The sequence below is a fragment of the Anser brachyrhynchus genome, assembly GCF_964034855.1.
Source record: "Anser brachyrhynchus genome assembly, chromosome: 29".
Lineage (NCBI taxonomy): Eukaryota > Metazoa > Chordata > Aves > Anseriformes > Anatidae > Anser > Anser brachyrhynchus.
Genome location: NC_137722.1, coordinates 2,303,435 through 2,320,990, shown reverse-complemented (window position 1 = coordinate 2,320,990; position 17,556 = coordinate 2,303,435). Strand labels below are relative to the sequence as shown.

Sequence of the window (17,556 nt, the reverse complement as noted above, 5' to 3'; positions counted from 1 at the left end):
CGCGTGCTGCATCGCCGCTGGCGCGGACGCTGGCAGCGGCAGCGCTGCCCAGTGGTGGCAGGTCCTCCGGACGGACAGCGGGTGCAGAGGAGGGGACAGGTTGCCACACTGATCCAGGGCTTCACGGTGAAGCAGACCCTTCCCCTACCATGTGCAACCTGGGCCAGTGGGCACAGCCTGGGCAACAGCGAGCCTGAGGGGGCCGCTCTCGGCTCTGCTGCTGCCGTGCAGGGTGAGGAGGGCCAGGGCCCTGGCGTGCTGCAGCTCACGGCTTCTTCACGGCTCACGAGTGCTCACTTCTCAGCTATGTCCCTGCTTGAGGTGCCTGGTGGGCTGGGGGGTGATCAGGGAACCTGCCAGGGCTCCTCCCTGGGCTTCTTCTCCCTCCCTGCCTCCCTAACCTCTCTTTGCCTCTCTTCTCCCGTGGCCCAGATGTGGAGCAGATGGCTATCGACTGGCTCACGGGCAACTTCTACTTTGTGGATGACATCGATGACAGGATCTTTGTCTGCAACAAGAACGGAGTCACTTGCGTCACGCTGCTGGACCTGGAGCTGTACAACCCCAAAGGGATTGCGCTAGACCCAGCGATGGGGTAAGAGCTGCTTGCCGGCTGGGAGGGTCGGTGTTGCTGCAGCCCTGCAGAGGTGGAGCAGGCTGGGGGGGACCAGCTCCCAAGCCGTCCGGTGGGCAGCAGAGATGCCGCTGAAGAAGCAGCTCACCCCCGTGAGGGTCCCTCCGAGCTTTAGCTCTGCCTGAGTTCAGCATTTTCTCTCCCTTGGCTGAGATCTGGGCCATGTGCTGTAGGATGGATGTGACAGCAGTTTTAAGCAGCCCACTAGCAGCAGCTAGATTTGGAGAGGGTTTAGTCCTTAGAAGGGGGTCAGAGCAGCCCGAGCCTGTCTGCTCAGCTGACACTGCACGGGGGACAGTGCTGGACCGGTGCAGCACTGGGGGATGTCAGCGTCTAACCTGAGTCTTGTAATTAACTGCCCTTGGTGAGCAAGCGTGTTGTCCTCGCCTCTGGGGCTGGTGGCATCTCCTGTCACCGTGCCTGCGTCTGGAAGCCCCTCTGCTGGACTGAGCGGCTCCCTTGGGTCTCTTTACGCAGGGTGCTGCAGTCAGGGAGCACCGCTCCCGCAGCTGCCTTTGCAAAATCTCCTGCATGGGGAGGCTGCGATGCCGGATCCCTGGAGAGCCTCAGGGTGTGCGTGGCAGCTGCTGAAATGCAGCTCTCGGGTGCACGACGCCCAGGTAGATGAGCTGGGTTGGGTTTTAACACGTCAGCTGGTGGAGGGCCCTGGACCTCTTCCTGGTGACACCAGCAGGTCTCAGTTCAAGCGCCGGCTGCCTGTCTCAGCATCTCTGCCTGGGTTACGGCAGCTCCTCGGAGCTCCCAGGGCCGCCACGCCTGGCAGCGCTCTCGCCCTTCAGCTGCTGGCAGCAGCCACGTGAGGGGTGCTCGGTGTCTGCTGAGCCAGGCGCAGGCTCGCCTGCGTTGCCCCAGTGCTTGCCTGTGCCCGAACGTGCCTGCATCAACACAAAGGTGCAGCTGTGGATGGCACGCCTGCTCGGGGAGGCGTGCTTGCACGTGTGGATGGCTGGGAGCCTGTGTGCACGGTCCCGTGAGCGTGCAAACCTATGTTCGAACGCAAGCCCACGTCCGCAAGTGTGGACGCGCACTGTCTGCATGTCTGCATCCTCTCTTTCTCTGGACTGGAGGTGGCATCCAGGCTCTGAGCTCCCCTCTCTGCCTTCCTCACGCAGCAAGGTGTTCTTCACGGACTACGGGCAGATCCCCAAGGTGGAGCGCTGCGACATGGACGGGCAGAACCGCACCAAGCTGGTGGACAGCAAGATCGTCTTCCCCCACGGCATCACCTTGGACTTGGTGAACCGGCTCGTATACTGGGCTGACGCCTACCTGGACTACATCGAGGTGGTGGACTACGAAGGCAAGAACAGACATACCATCATCCAGGGCATCCTGGTGAGTGGGGCCAGAGGCAGGTCGGGACCGGGGGCTTTATCGCAGAGCGTGCTGGAGGGACACCTGAGCTTAGCCTGCCGGGAGCAGTGGTTCGTGAGCTTTGCTTGCTCGTTTCAGCAAATAAAAGCCGTGAGCAGCAGGTCCTGCACTACCTGACTGCCAAGCCCCATCCCCTGCCCCCATCCCCATCCCCGGCGGCAGGGAGTGAGAGCCATAGGGCAGGAATTCAGGGGCTCCACATACCTCGGAGCCAGGTCCTTGCGTCTCCTAAATTCCTCATGGCTGTCTGCGTGGTGCCTTCCAGATCGAGCACCTCTACGGGCTGACCGTCTTTGAGAACTACCTCTATGCCACCAACTCAGACAACGCCAACGCCCAGCAGAAAACCAGCGTCATCCGGGTCAACCGCTTCAACAGCACCGAGTACCAGGTGGTGACGAGGGTGGACAAGGGAGGAGCGCTGCACATCTACCACCAGCGGCGGCAGCCCACAGGTGGGAGCCCTGACCTGGGAAAAGCAGCTTCTTGGAGCCTGAAAGGCACCAAAGGGGGAGGAATGGGATGCAGAGGGCCCCTGGTTGAACCGTGGCCCGTCTGGTACAACAAGTGGGGTCACCATCCCTCTCCCTGGGCAGAAGGGGTGTTCAGCTGTCAGCGGTGGCTGCGTTGGAGCAGTTTTCCATGGCACAGCGCTGCCTCCGTGTGTAGCTGCTGTGCTGGGGGCTGGTGTGAGGCTGGGGGGGTGTTCTGGGTTTCTGGGGACAAGCTGCACCTCCCGAATTTCCTGTGGGACAGATTCACTTGCCCAAGCTAGAGACCTCACTTCTGCTGCGCCCAGTTAGCTTGATGTCCAGCTCCCGTGCCCATGCTGGATCAAAATCCCCAGCTGTGAACCCTGGAGACACCTGGCCCTTATGGGCGCCGCTGCTCCACGAGAGCGAGCAGCCCACGCCTCGCTGCGTAGGGGAGACAGCAGGGTGGAGAGGGGCTGGCTCGGAGCAGCCCCCGCTCTTCCTGCTGCCCTCTCCAGGAGCAAAACCTCGCCGCAGAGCAGGTGTCCTGGCTCGCAACCCGCTGTGAGCCCGTCCCCTTCCCACATCTGAGGGGAGCCCGGGAGCTGCGCTCCCACTTGTGCCTCGTTCCCTTGACCGCATTTCCTTGCCGCACAGGTTGGCGGGGCGGCTCTTCCTCCAGGCTTGCACCTTCCTGGGAACCCGGGCTCAGGGGCTGCATCGGCCCTGCAGGCTGGGCTGGGCTCTGGCACCGCTGGGGAGGCTGCTGGAGCTGCCTGCGTGGGCAGAGCGCCGGACGGGCTGCGGCGCACCGGGATGGGGACGGGGAGCTCACCATCGGCAGCTGCGCAGGGGCGGAGGCAGCGGCTGCCAGGCACGGCCGTGGTCTGCGGAGACGTGCGAAGCCGCTGCCCACAGCAGCCTCCTGGGCGAGGGCAGAGCCTGGGGCTCCTGCTCCGCAGGCAGCAGCGCTGGGGTGGGTGCCTCTGGGCTGCCGCCCGCCCTGGGGTGCCCCCCGCCACCACCGTCTCCTCCCCGAGCTGGAAATGACAGCCGTCCCCAAGGGCCGGCCGGGCGGCGCGGTGTGATTGATCGATCACGTCTCGCTAGAGAGCAAAGGGAAGTGGGAGCAGATGCAGCATCTTGAAATATTAATGGCTGCCTTCTCCAGTGCTGCGTGCCTTCTGTCCCCGCTGGTGCATTCACCCTTTGATGGGGCTTTGTGCTCCTGGACACCAGGAGATTGCAGGAGAGTTAAAAGGCTTCGGTGCTGCGGACATCACCCCCTCCCCTGCCCACATCCTTCCCCGTTTGTCTGCTCCACCCCCAGCACCTTCCTGCAGTTAAATCAATTTACATGTTTAAAATCCTCTTAGTGTCTGCAGCCTGCTTGGCATTTTCCAGAATATAAAACTAATCGGGAGATTTCTGCACGGGGAACGGCCGTGCTTCGGGAGGTTCTGGGCCAGGCGCGTGCTGTCTCTGGCCCTGGGGCCCCACGGGGACGTGTCCCACCAGCAGCCCCTGCAGCAGGAGGGCTCGATGCTTGCAGGGGCAGCACGGGGGCAGCGTGGCCCAGCAGCTAGAGCAGTATGCCGGGACACGGGGTGCTGCTTTCTGCTCCTCCCTGACCCAAGTTCTGGGGCAGGCCCCTTCCTATCTCTGCCCCGTGCCATGCTCGGCTCCTGGCTGTGAGGGGGCTCCCCAAGCCCGGAGCCACCAGACGAGGACAAGGCTGTCCTTGTGCTGCTTCGATGGTCTCCGGAGACAGTAAATGCACCCCTGAACCCATCCCCTGCTCTCTCTCGATGTAGTGAGGAGCCATGCCTGCGAGCCAGACCAGTTCGGCAAGCCGGGGGGCTGCTCGGATATCTGCCTGCTGGGGAACAGCCACAAGACTCGCACCTGCCGGTGCCGCTCCGGGTTCAGCCTGGGGAGTGACGGGAAGTCCTGCAAAAGTGAGTCCTGCCCTGTGCCGGGGAGCCGCGAAGGAAGGGGGAGAGGGGGGCGAGCGGCTGCCCCGCGCTGCTCGAGGGAGGGACCGGCTGGGCAGGGGGCACGCAGGGCCCGGAGCAAGCAGAGCTTTTTGATTCCTTCCCCCCTGGCTGCTCGCCCCTGCGCTGTTGCAGGTCTGCGTCAGCCCCTGCCCTGCCAGGTCGGGCTGGTGGCGACGGTGCTGCCCCCTTCTCTCTGCAGAGCCTGAGCACGAGCTGTTCCTGGTGTACGGGAAGGGGCGTCCGGGCATCATCCGCGGGATGGACATGGGGGCCAAGGTGCCGGATGAGCACATGATCCCCATCGAGAACCTCATGAACCCCCGAGCGCTGGACTTCCACGCTGAGACCGGTTTCATCTACTTCGCCGACACCACCAGCTACCTCATCGGGCGCCAGAAGATCGACGGCACGGAGCGAGAAACCATCCTGAAGGACGGTGCGTGGCCGAGGGGCGCAGCCTGCGCCCTCACCGGTGTGTGGCCAGGCTCGGAGCTGGCAGCAGCTGCCCTTAGTGCGTCTTCTCACACGACGGCAGTGCTTTTGTCTGCTTCCTTGCGTATTTGAGCCTTAAAACTAAGGTTTGGAGCTGTTTGGGTTTGTCTGCAGACCGATGTTGAGAGCACGGGCCCCAGCAGCAGCGGGTGAGGGACTCCTGGGCTGTGGCTCGTGCCAGGCACAGACATCCCCTGCCCCCAGACACACCCTCACCTTTTCCAAGGCAAAGACGAGGAAGGGGTGGAGGATCCTCAGCCCAGGTCCCTGGGGCTACAAGGTGGCTGATCTCTCCCACTTTGCCCGATGAATTCCTTTTTCGGCAAACAGACCGAGGATGCTCCTGAATTCATCTTTCCTCAGCCCGGTTCCCTCGGCTCCAGCACCTCTGGAGGAGCTGCGTGCCCTGGGCAGGGGGCTGTGTTGTCCCCTGTTGGGCTGAGCTGGAGTCGGGCGGCGATGAGTGCACCGTTCATTTTATGGGGCCATCCATCGCTTCCGCTCCTCGTCTTCCTGCTGTTGCCTAACTCATGCTCCTGCTTTTCTCCAAAGGCATCCACAACGTGGAAGGGATCGCTGTGGACTGGATGGGGAACAACCTGTACTGGACCGACGATGGCCCCAAGAAGACCATCAGCGTGGCTCGGCTGGAGAAGGCCGCCCAGACGCGGAAGACGCTGATAGAGGGGAAGATGACGCACCCCCGAGCGATCGTGGTGGACCCCCTGAATGGGTGCGTGGGCAGGCAGGGCTTGCAGGGGGGCACATGGCCATGGTGGGGAGGACCCCCCCGGATCTGCAGCTCTGCATCCTCGCGGTGTGTCCCTGAGCCCATGGGCGCTTGTGGTTGCTCCCAAGCTGTGACAGCGGGGCCACGCAGGGCAGGAGCTCCTGGAGCAGTGATGGCAACAGCTCCTCCAGCCCAGAGGCTGCTCTGGCCGCAGGGGACCGGAAACTTTCCTGCTTCCCCAGCTGCCCCAGCTGCCCCATTCCTTCTTCCCCATCTCCCATCCCTTCTCTTGCCATCTCTTTCACAGCCGGGTCTCCTCTGGTGTGCTGCCAGTAGCAGCAGCGTTGCTGTGGGTGGGAGGCCATTGAGCTGCCGTGTTGGGCTGGGGTCTGCGTGGCCGTAAGCACGGGGGAGGTCTCTGGCGTCGGTGACAGCTTAGCATCTGTTGCAGGTGGATGTACTGGACAGACTGGGAGGAGGATCCCAAGGACAGCAAGAGGGGCAAGATAGAGAGAGCTTGGATGGACGGTTCCAACCGTAACGTCTTTATCACCTCCAAGACCGTCCTGTGGCCCAACGGGCTCAGCCTGGACATCCCAGCCAAGATCCTCTACTGGGTGGATGCTTTCTACGACCGCATCGAGATGGTCTACCTGAATGGCACTGAGCGGAAGGCAAGTGGAGGCCCCACAGGCTCCTGGTCGCTCATCTCCTTGGGGCAGGGGATGTGGGCAGTCCAGCCTCGTCTGGCTGAGCTAGCTGCGGGTCTGCTCAGCAGGAGGCTGGCTGCATTCAGCCGTGCTCGCCTGCTGCCTTGTCCCGTCCTCTGCCCTTTCTCTGCCCCGTCCCCTCTGTCCCACCCTGCGGGGCTGCCCCAAGCACCCTACCAGCTGACAACGAGCCTCTGCCTCCCTGCACACGCAGATCGTGTACGAGGGACCCGAGCTGAACCACGCCTTCGGGCTGTGCCACTACAGCAGCTTCCTCTTCTGGACCGAGTACCGCAGCGGCAGCATCTACCGGCTGGACCAGGCCTCCAAAGTGGTCAGCCTGCTCCGGAACGAGCGCCCACCCATCTTTGAGATCCGGATGTACGATGCGCAGCAGCAGCAAGGTGCTGGAGCCGCCTCCGCCTGGCTCCGTGGGGCCCTGCGGTGAACAAGGGGTCTGGAAGAGGAATGGGACTGGAGCAGGGCCTGAGGAACTGCCCCATCCAAATCGCCTCCCACCTCTTTTTGCTTCCTCTTGGTCATGTCCCTGGCACCCCATCTTTCTACAAACACTGTGATTGCTCTTCTCATGCCCTTCCCTCCTTTCCTCTCCTCTTTCTTCCCTCACTCCCTCCTGTCTGGCTCAGCCAGGCTTTGCATCCCGTGAGGGTCCCTAGTGCCTTGTGTGGCCAGAGGAATTGGGGTGTCCAGCCGGGTTCCGGCTGTGGGGGGTCCTGGGGACCTGGGTCAGCAGAGCCACCCGAATGAAGTCCCTTTCTGCTGGCCCAGGCAGCTGCTCACCCCAGCCTTGCCTCCGCAGTGGGCTCCAACAAGTGCCGCGTGAACAACGGGGGCTGCAGCAGCTTGTGCCTGGCCACCCCCCGGGGCCGTCAGTGTGCCTGTGCCGAGGACCAGATCCTGGGAGTGGACTCTGTCACCTGCCAGGGTAGGGCTCCCGCTGGGGCAGCGCCTTCCCGGAGGGGCGGGCGGGGGCGCGGGGTCTGCAGCTCTGTGCGGTGGGGGCTGGATCAGGAAGGTGGGTCAGGAAGAGCCCGCGGGCAAGTGGCGTTACCTGCTCCGGGTCCTCCTCTTGCAGCGTGGCAGTAGGGCAGCAGCCTCCCCGGGGAAGCACGTGGAAGCCCCCGGTGGGGATTGCCGCGCGGAGGTCGGGCGGCGGTGTCTGTTGGGTGGGTTTGCTCTGCCGCAAGCTTGGAGCAGAGCCAGGCTCACGATGGGGAGCCTGGGCTGGGCTTTGCCAGCTCAAGTGAGGGGGGAGAAGCTCCGCTAGCAGCACGCCCGTGCCTGCAGGCTCACCCAGGGTTGTCCCCCCCCATCGGGCTGCTCCGGGGCCAGCGCTCGTGGGCACAAGTTTTTCTGGAAGCTCCTGGGGCTGCGGGGCAGTCACGTAGGCAGCATGGGGACACGGGACTGTCCCCACTGCCCTGTCCCCCTGCACTTCAGCCAGTCACTTGATTAAAATCCTCTCCCCCTTTGCTTTTCCCTTCCAGCCAACCCATCCTACATCCCCCCTCCGCAGTGCCAGCCCGGGGAATTTGCCTGCAAGAACAACCGCTGCATCCAGGAGCGCTGGAAATGCGACGGGGACAACGACTGCCTGGACAACAGTGATGAAGCCCCCGAGCTGTGCCGTGCGTAGCTGCCTCCTGCGCGGTGGGAGAGCGCAGTCTGTCTCAGATTTTTTCCTCCGCAAGACGTGGAGGAGGAGCGGGGCTGGGATGGAGCAGGGCAGGTCCTGAGCACGTGTCTCCCTCGCAGACCAGCACACCTGCCCCTCGGACCGCTTCAAGTGCAAGAACAACCGCTGCATCCCCAACCGCTGGCTCTGCGACGGTGACAACGACTGTGGGAACAACGAGGACGAGTCCAACTCCACCTGCTCGGGTGAGGAGCCTGGCAGGTCCTCAAGGAGCAGGGGGAGAGCCAAGCCTTTGCTGTTCCCCTTGCACTGTGGGGCTAAGATTTCAAGGCCACCTGCGGGGGTCTCTGCTGCCCACCTTGCAGAGGGTTTGGCGGCTGTGCCTAGCGGGAGACCCTCTGGGGTTTGTTCCCCACCTTTCCCCCGGTACCCCAAGGCACTGCCAGCTGTTACAGCTCTGTCCATCTCGCCCTGCACCAGCTCGGACCTGCTCTCCCAACCAGTTCTCCTGTGCCAGTGGGCGCTGCATCCCCATCTCCTGGACTTGTGACCTGGACGATGACTGCGGGGACCGCTCGGATGAGTCTGCTTCGTGTGGTGAGCAGGGGGAGGAAGCACAGGTGCCTCTGGGGAGGCCACGGGGCTGGGTGCGAGCAAGGGTGTCTGATCGCGCTGATCATGCCTCTCCCTCCTACACAGCCTACCCGACCTGCTTCCCCTTGACGCAGTTCACCTGCAACAATGGGCGCTGCATAAACATCAACTGGCGCTGCGACAATGGTAAGGACCGGGCACCCGGGCTGGGAAAGGGGCGAGATCAGACGCAGGGGTGCCAGCCTGGCCGCGGCGCTGTTCGGCTAGCCTCTGTCTGCAGGGGCCGCTCCCCAGCCTGCTGCTAACCACCAGAGCCCCGGCTGCGGAGGGAGGAGGTGTTAGCTGCAGCTGTAAGTGCGTCCTGCAGCGCCGAGACCCGCGTTTCCTTGGCTGCCCTTGAGGGAACAGGCGTTGCAGGAGCAGCCTGGCGGGGACCACTTCAGCAGGCCTTGGCACTCTTTGTGGGGTGCCCTGAACGCTGTGCCCCACGGCTCCAGGCCTGTGCTGGCGGCAGGGCTGAGCCGGGTCCCGCAGCCCCAGGAAGGCACAAGAGGTCTCCCAGCAAGCTCAGGTCTGCCCTCGCTTCTGGGGCCAGGGCTAGGAAAAAAGGGTTTGCCCCAAGGCTGCCCTCCTTCCCCACAGGTTTAGTTTGATCTTCCTAACAGCTCTGCATTGTTAGGTTTAATTAGTGGGTTCAGAGCAGGCGAGGCGGGTTTAGAACTGCGGAGTGCACTTGCTGGTGTACGGGGGGTTAGCGGGGAGCCGCAGGGTGTGAGCAAGCCTCTCCCTAGGTCCTCATGAGCAGGTGGCCTCGTCCCCTGGGCCAGCCACCCCCACGAAGGGGCCATGGGTTCCCCGGAATCCACAGGTGCTTGCAGTCAGCAGCTTGCAAAAGCGACAGCCTTGGCACGGAGCACCGCTGGGCAGCAGAGCTGAAAGCCGGCCTCGGCCAGGCGCCGTGCACCCGCAGGGCAGGAGCTGCAGTGACAAGGGGGCTGCCCCCAGGCCCCTGCACCCTCTGCTGCTTCTGATCTGCCCTCGCCAGCGGCCCGGCGTGCCTGCGCAGCGTCTGTGTGTCCCTTTCCGTGTCGGTGTTCCCGTCCGGCGTCTCTGTGCTGCTCTCTGTGCGTGTGCCGTGTCGTGTTGTTTTGTTTGTCATTGTGCCCACTCTCCTGTCTTGGTTGGTTCTGTGTTTCAGAAAAAGATTGTGGGGATGGCTCTGACGAAAAGAACTGTCCAAAGCCTACCGGTTAGTGCATAGATCAACATGCACCAGACCCCAACCTGGCCCCATGCAGCCCCCCAAACCTGCCCCCTCCGGAGTGCTGCCAGCCCCCTGGGGCTGGTTCTGCAGGCGGTGGCAGCGGCCCTTGCGCTCCAGCAGCAGGAGAGGGAAGGCGAATGGTGGGCACGGCGCCTCCCGGCTCACCTCGCTCGGTGGGTTGGGAACTCCTGCTAGAGGGAGCCCGGAGAGCTCAGGGCCTGGAGCTGCAGGAGCTGGGCTGCCTGGCAAAGCCACAACGCAGCCTCCGGGGCCATCGTCCCCACTTGGGGCGGCACGGGCCGAGCACCCCTGTCCGGGGGGAGGTGAAGGCCCTCTGCTGAGCTCAGGTGGGCATCTGCCGCAGAGCAGAGCCCCCTGCTACTTCCAGAGCCCCCTGGTACTTCCAGCAAGCCGGGCCAGCTCATGCCCCCACTGGTGGCCCTGGCAGCCCAGGGAGCGCAGGGCAGGGCGTCGGGGCCACATTGCCAGCGTGACAGCAGTGCCAGGATAAATCTCCCACCTGCCCCTCAGCGGGAGCTGGGATTCCTTGCAGGCAAGCTGGCACCCCACAATTGGCCGTACCAGCCCCGTTTCCCCACGGGTGCACCCCGTATGGGGGTGCTCCGCTCCCCACGCTGCCCCCAAGCTCCGCTCCCCGCTCCGGAGCGGAGCGGCCCCCGTCGGCGCTGGGTGCCCTCCCAGCCTCCCCAGGTACATGGCTGATCTATGCAGTTTCTGTGTTTCATTTTCTTTGTGAGCTGCTGGTGCTGTGGCTGCGCCTGGTGAGCATGTTGGGGGGCCAGGGGGGTGGCTGGAGGACGGGCGGGCACCGGGGGCTCTCTGTTCAGATCCTGCAGCCAGCGCCGGAGGGGCTGCCCATCGCCCTGCGTCTGTCTGTCTGTCCGTCCGTCTGTCTGTCGACGTGCTCTGTCTGAGCTCTGCTGTTCCCCGCTTCCCCCCGCCACCTCCTCTAGCGGGGGTCTCTGCCTTTCTCCCCTCGCTGTGCCTCCGCCAGCCCTCCCCTGGGGGTCCGGGCGCTTGCTGAGCCCCCTTCCCCTCCCTCCCCTCTGCAGACAACGACTGCGGGGACAACAGCGACGAGGCAGGCTGCAGCCACTCCTGCTCCAGCAACCAGTTCAAGTGCAACAGCGGGCGCTGCATCCCCGTGCACTGGACGTGTGACGGGGACAACGACTGTGGGGACTACAGTGACGAGACTCACGCCAACTGCACCAACCAGGGTGAGCCCCCCGGGCCACGACGGGGCTGGGCTGCACCTTTGCTGTTGGCCTGCTGCGGCCCCGTGTCCCCGCTTTGGTGGATGCAGGCAGGGCTGCCCCTTTCCAGGCTCTACCTGGGGAAAGGGGAGGTGGGGAAAGATGTCCCACGGCACCAGTTCTGCTGTCTTTGTGGCTGGAGAGCCCTGGGCACAGCCTCCTGCTCCCCAGTAGGGAACCCTGCAGCTTCTGCCCCCCTGCTGGGTGCCCGCACGCCCCTCCCGCACCCCTGGGTGCCCCCGTTGCTGCCGAGCGGCTGGCCCCGCTCCTGCCCCCCAAGCCCTCCTGGTTCCCAGTTCCTCTGGGTGAAGGCAGTGAGCGGGGCATCGCCTCCCACCAGCCACGCGCCCGCCCGGGGGCTGCCACACTGACGAGTTCCAGTGCCGGCTGGACGGGCTCTGCATCCCCATGCGCTGGCGCTGCGACGGCGACACGGACTGCATGGACTCCAGCGACGAGAAGAACTGCGAGGGGGTCACCCACGTCTGCGACCCCAACGTCAAGTTTGGCTGCAAGGATTCAGGTGAGAGGGGAACTGCGGAGCTTCTGCTGACCGCAGCAGGGGCTGGGGCCACCTCTGGGCTTGGTGACACTGAGGACAGGGGAGACGGAGTGGTGCCAGCTGCGGGGACCGTGGGCGCCCTGAAATGCTGCCTCCTCCGTGTCTGATCGTCGCCATTCTTGCTTTGCCAGCCCGCTGCATCAGCAAGGCCTGGGTGTGTGATGGGGACAGCGACTGTGAGGACAACTCGGACGAGGAGAACTGCGAGTCGCTGGTGTGCAAACCTCCCTCGCACACCTGTGCCAACAACACCTCCATCTGCCTGCCCCCCGAGAAGCTCTGTGACGGGTCCGACGACTGCGGAGATGGCTCCGATGAGGGCGAGCTCTGCGGTGAGCTGGGGCCGGGATGCGGGGGCTTCCCCAGCTGGGAGCGGGGACAAGGACCTGACAAGCGTGTCCTCCCCCCACAGACCAGTGCTCCTTGAACAACGGTGGCTGCAGCCACAACTGCACCGTGGCCCCTGGCGAGGGCATCGTGTGCTCCTGTCCCCTGGGGATGGAGCTGGGCGCAGACAACAAGACCTGCCAGATCCAGAGCTACTGCGCCAAGCACCTCAAGTGCAGCCAGAAGTGCGAGCAGGACAAGTACAATGTCAAGTGCTCCTGCTACGAGGGCTGGATGCTGGAGCCTGACGGCGAGAGCTGCCGCAGTCTCGGTGGGTGCCGGTGGGATCGGGTGCAGGCGGGCTGCAGGGGCTCGCAGCCTTGCCCCCCCCGCCCCTGCTCGCATGGGGGTGGCAGCAGCAGAGCAGAGCGTGAGGACCACGGCTGGTCCTGGGGGATCTGCCCAGCCCTGGCCGTGTGCCCGGGGGACTTTCAAGTGGGGAATTGACGTGTGCCCTTGCTGGCCTTGTTCGTGCAGCGCTCACCCAGGCTCTGGGGGCATAGGAGGGGTTAGTGGCACAAGAAAGCAGCTCTGTTCTGGTGCCTGGGGAGAGCGGCACAGTGAGGGGGGACGGGGAGATTGTCCCAGGCCAGAGGAAGCGAGGGAAGAGGGGGGTGAGAGCCTGGGTGAGGCTGGGGTCAGCACGTGGTGGCTCCGGTTTGTGCTGGGGGTCTGTGGTGGGCTGACCAGGGCTGTGGGGAGGAGTGCGTGGGGGCACCTTTGGCTGGCTCAGCCAGGGGCTGCGGGTGGTCCCCCAGCGGGCACCGGGGCTGGGGACAGCTTCTGCCTGCAGGTGTGGGGGCCGTCGGTCCCACTCAGTTCCCACCTTGTCCACGTCCCATTCTGAGCCTGCCCTGTTCTCCCCAGACCCCTTCAAGCCATTCATTATATTCTCCAACCGCCACGAGATCCGCCGCATTGACCTGCACCGGGGTGACTACAGCGTCCTGGTCCCCGGGCTGCGCAACACCATCGCCCTGGACTTCCACCTCAACCAGAGCTCGCTGTACTGGACTGACGTGGTGGAGGACAAGATCTACAGGGGAAAGCTGCTTGAGAATGGGGGTGCGTAGTCCTGGGGGCGTACAGCGTGCTTGCACGGGCCGGGCGGATGGAAGGAGAAGCAGGCGTGCGTTTCTGGGGTAGGCTCCCGGTGGTGCAGCTGCTGGAGCCCCCAGCCCTTGTAACAATCCCTTTCTGCTCTCCAAAGCCACTCATTACGTAGGAGTCAATTAGCATTCCCAACGCTTCCCTAGCAGTAATTACAGCCCAGCACAAAGCCCAGGCCCCCACCCTGTTCGTGCTTTCTGATGGTGCTGTGAGGAGTCCTGGTGGGGGGGCAGCCAGAGCCCAGCCTGTGGACCACGGATGTGGAGCTGAGCCCCGGCAGTTCAGGGCCAGCTGGGGGAAGACGTAGATGGCAGCTGTGTCCCCCACTATCAGCCCTGACTGAGCTGAGGGGGACCTGCTCAGGGTGAGGGAGGGCTGGGGAGGAGGCCCCCAGCCTCAGCCCTCCTGGTGCTGTGCCCCGCAGCGCTGACCAGCTTCGAGGTGGTGATCCAGTACGGGCTGGCCACCCCCGAGGGCCTGGCTGTGGACTGGATCGCTGGCAATATCTACTGGGTGGAGAGCAACCTGGACCAGATTGAGGTGGCCAAGCTGGACGGCACCATGCGGACCACGCTGCTGGCTGGGGACATCGAGCATCCCCGTGCCATCGCCCTGGACCCCCGCTATGGGTAAGGCAGGAGGGGACATTGGGCACCTCACCCCACCTCTCACTGGGGAGGCAGAGCTCGGTGCTCCCATGTCCCCACGCCGACCGTCCCCACTCGGTGTCCCCCCAGGATCCTCTTCTGGACGGACTGGGACGCCAGCCTGCCCCGCATCGAGGCTGCCTCCATGAGCGGCGCGGGCCGGCGCACCATCCACAAGGAGACGGGCTCGGGGGGCTGGCCCAACGGACTCACCGTGGACTACCTGGAGAAGCGCATCCTCTGGATCGATGCCAGGTCAGACCAGGACACCCGTGTCCAGCCGCCTCAGCCCTGCCCCGGCTCCTACAGGCTTCTCTGCCTCTGTCCCCTCTGCGTCGCTGTCCCCTCCACATCCCTCCCGGCTCTGGCAGCTTCCCAATGGCTTCTGTGTTGTTCAGCCGTTTGGCCTCTGGGCTCAGAGCAAAAGCCTTCGCTCTGTGGGGTCTGCTCGTGTCTGTGACGTTTTCCAGCCTTTGCTCTGGGTTTCCTCCGCTGCAGGGGCTGCAGTCCCTGGTGTGACTCGGTGGTCGTCCTCCTCCGCAGCATTACGCAGAGCAGAGGAGGAGGCTGCTTAGATTCTGCGGATTGTGGCTGTTCCATTAAAAACCTGGGCCTGGTGGCCCTTGCCCGGCTGCCTGCCGGGTCTCACGCCTTGTCCCCCTCTCCCTGCCTCTGCTGGGCACAGGTCAGATGCCATCTACTCAGCCCTGTATGATGGGACAGGGCACATCGAGGTGCTGCGGGGACACGAGTACCTGTCGCACCCCTTTGCCGTCACCCTCTATGGGGGCGAGGTCTACTGGACCGACTGGCGCACCAACACGCTGGCCAAGGCCAACAAATGGACGGGGCACAACGTCACGGTGGTGCAGAGGACCAACACGCAGCCGTTCGACCTGCAGGTGTACCACCCCTCCCGGCAGCCCCTGGGTGAGGCCTGGCGGGGGAGCGGCAGCGGTGCTATGGCCAGGGAGCGCTGCGGGGAGACCCTCGCGGGCAGCGGCCCCGGTGGCACGGACACCTCTGACTCTGTGTCCCTTTCGCAGCTCCTAACCCCTGTGAAGCCAACGGGGGCAAAGGGCCGTGCTCCCACCTCTGCCTCATCAACTACAACCGTACGCTGTCCTGTGCCTGCCCTCACCTCATGAAGCTGGACAAGGACAACATGACCTGCTACGGTAGGGATGTGCCCAGGGCTCCCCGCGGGGTCCGGGTGGGAGCAGGACACGCCAGTGCTTCGGACCAGCTGTGCAGAGCTGGCTGAGGTCCCACCACAGCCCCATCTCGCTCCTTTCCCCAGAGTTTAAGAAGTTCCTGCTGTACGCGCGGCAGATGGAGATCCGGGGCGTGGACATTGACAACCCCTACTACAACTACATCATCTCCTTCACGGTGCCCGACATCGATAACGTCACGGTGGTGGACTACGATGCCCTGGAGCAGCGCATTTACTGGTCTGATGTGCGCACCCAGACCATCAAGAGAGCCTTCATCAACGGCACTGGCGTGGAGACCGTTGTCTCGGCAGGTGGGCACGGGAGATGGCTGCCCTGCGCGCCTGCTCCCGGGCCTCTGGAGGCTTCGGGTCCATGAAACTGGCCTTCTTCTTTGGCCTGAGCACTGTCCCATCCCCATCCTCACAACTAACCTGTCTCTCTTCCTGTTGCCTTTCAGACCTGCCCAACGCCCACGGCCTCTCTGTAGACTGGATTTCCAGAAACCTCTTCTGGACCAGCTACGATGCCAACAAAAAGCAGATCAACGTCGCCCGCCTGGACGGCTCCTTCAAGAACGCGGTGATCCAGGGGCTGGACAAGCCCCACTGCCTGGTGGTTCACCCCCTCAGAGGGTGGGTCTCATCCAGCAGCGGCGGTGGGGTGCTCGGGGTGGTGGCGTGCGGCGCCAGCAGCCCAGGGTTCGAGCTGAGAACGTCAAAGGACAAGGAGTGCGTGCAGGCACACGTGTGAGCGCGCCTGGCAGTGCACGTGCATGGTGCGGAGGAGAGAACAGGTTGCGCTTCGTGTGTGTCAGTGCATGTAGGAGGTGTGAGAGGAGGAGATGGGGCTGCAGCTTAGGAGGTGTGCGTCTGCCGGCGTGTGGGAAGGAGCGGGCTGCGCTCCAGTACACGCATGCGTGTGTAGGAGAGCCGACGTGAGGAACAGGCTGTGGATACGTGCGCACCTGTGAGCGTGTGCTGCTCTGGGTGTGCACGAGAGAGCAGGGGTTGCAGCACCGTGCACCGCGCGGGGCTTTGCGGGGCTGGGCTGTGTGCGTGACCCGGCTCCATCCCAGGCGCGGCACCGTGGACGAGGCCATCAGCCTGCCCGATCTGAGGGAGCCCGCCGAGCACGCTGGGGTGGTGGGTGCTGGTGGGGCTGGGTTGGGGAGGCTGGGAGAGTGGAGTTCCTGGTGGACAGAGGTGTGGGCCATCTCTTTGGGCTCGACCCAGCGTGCTCACTGGTCCCTCCCTGCTGTAGGAAACTCTACTGGACAGATGGGGACAACATCAGCGTGGCCAACATGGATGGCAGCAACCGCACGCTGCTCTTCACCAACCAGAAGGGGCCCGTTGGTACGGATGTCGCCCTGCCCCGCAGGCACCCCGTCTGCTCTGCATCGCCCTCCCGGACGGCCACAGTCCCTTCGTGTCTTTTTGACGCTGAGGCTCCCTTGCTTTCCAGGCCTGGCCATTGACTACCCGGAGAGCAAGCTGTATTGGATCAGCTCTGGCAACGGCACCATCAACAGATGCAACCTGGATGGCAGCAACCTGGAGGTGATCGAGTCTGTGAAGGGTCAGCTGAGCAAGGCGACCGCGCTGGCCATCATGGGTGAGAGCTGGCAGCGTGATGGGGTGGTTCAGGAAGCCCTTGCCCTTTCTTCTGGCCCTGCCCGAGCACAGGCTGCGTGCTGCCACCTCCAGCAGCTGCGGAGGGGATGCAGCTCGGTTAAAGGCTGGGCTCAGCCCCCTCCTTCCCTGCCACTGCATGTAAATCTGCGTGGAGTCACGGCTCTGCCCTGCTAGGGGAAGAGCTCTTCTGCTGGGGAGGGAGGGGACGGGGACAGCTGCTGCATCTTCCTGCCTCCCCTCCTCCCAGGGGACAAGCTGTGGTGGGCTGACCAGGCCTCGGAGAGGATGGGCACCTGCAACAAGAAGGACGGGACGGAGGTGACGGTGCTGCGCAACAGCACCACATTGGTGATGCACATGAAGGTGTACGACGAGAGCATTCAGCAGGGTGAGCGCATGTTCCTGGTGGAGAGCCCGCGGTGCTGGGGATGGGCTCAGAGCCCCCGTGTCTCAGCACTGGCCCCTGCGCCCAGCCCCACACCAGCCCTTACCCTTCCTTCTCTCCGTGCTAGCTGGGACCAACCCCTGCAGCATGAATAACGGCGACTGCTCGCAGCTCTGCCTCCCCACTTCGGAGACCTCCCGGTCCTGCATGTGCACTGCTGGCTACAGTCTGAAAAGTGGACAGCAGTCCTGCGAAGGTGAGCACACCCATCCCGTCCCCGTGTCTGTGTGCCCCTCCTCGGAGCAGAACCCCTGTGGCTCTACCAGCACGCCATGGGGCCGAGCTGCTCGCAGGACAGGCACCGAGGCTCATGTGCCGCATGGGGGGTGGT

At 64.2% G+C, this 17,556-nt stretch overlaps 1 protein-coding gene across 4 annotated transcripts in view; it reads left to right on the top strand.

Moving 5' to 3' along the window:
* Positions 1-17,556, top strand: part of LRP1 (LDL receptor related protein 1) — an 89,607-nt gene that overhangs the window by 43,747 nt on the left and 28,304 nt on the right. For all 4 annotated transcript variants that reach the window (XR_013942586.1, XM_080570889.1, XM_080570888.1 and 1 more), the window contains 28 exons: positions 433-595; positions 1,768-1,990; positions 2,295-2,484; positions 4,317-4,460; positions 4,699-4,935; positions 5,544-5,724; positions 6,173-6,395; positions 6,646-6,835; positions 7,252-7,377; positions 7,940-8,080; positions 8,208-8,333; positions 8,569-8,685; positions 8,788-8,868; positions 11,020-11,187; positions 11,564-11,746; positions 11,917-12,117; positions 12,198-12,443; positions 13,040-13,237; positions 13,707-13,911; positions 14,020-14,184; positions 14,615-14,859; positions 14,976-15,107; positions 15,230-15,457; positions 15,604-15,778; positions 16,407-16,501; positions 16,611-16,760; positions 17,028-17,168; positions 17,293-17,421. Coding sequence is in view for 3 of the 4 variants with exons in the window: in XM_080570889.1 (XP_080427015.1) it covers positions 433-595; positions 1,768-1,990; positions 2,295-2,484; positions 4,317-4,460; positions 4,699-4,935; positions 5,544-5,724; positions 6,173-6,395; positions 6,646-6,835; positions 7,252-7,377; positions 7,940-8,080; positions 8,208-8,333; positions 8,569-8,685; positions 8,788-8,868; positions 11,020-11,187; positions 11,564-11,746; positions 11,917-12,117; positions 12,198-12,443; positions 13,040-13,237; positions 13,707-13,911; positions 14,020-14,184; positions 14,615-14,859; positions 14,976-15,107; positions 15,230-15,457; positions 15,604-15,778; positions 16,407-16,501; positions 16,611-16,760; positions 17,028-17,168; positions 17,293-17,421 (4,803 nt within the window). In the remaining variant the exon portion in view is untranslated. The remainder of the gene's footprint in view (positions 1-432; positions 596-1,767; positions 1,991-2,294; positions 2,485-4,316; positions 4,461-4,698; positions 4,936-5,543; positions 5,725-6,172; positions 6,396-6,645; positions 6,836-7,251; positions 7,378-7,939; positions 8,081-8,207; positions 8,334-8,568; positions 8,686-8,787; positions 8,869-11,019; positions 11,188-11,563; positions 11,747-11,916; positions 12,118-12,197; positions 12,444-13,039; positions 13,238-13,706; positions 13,912-14,019; positions 14,185-14,614; positions 14,860-14,975; positions 15,108-15,229; positions 15,458-15,603; positions 15,779-16,406; positions 16,502-16,610; positions 16,761-17,027; positions 17,169-17,292; positions 17,422-17,556) is intronic.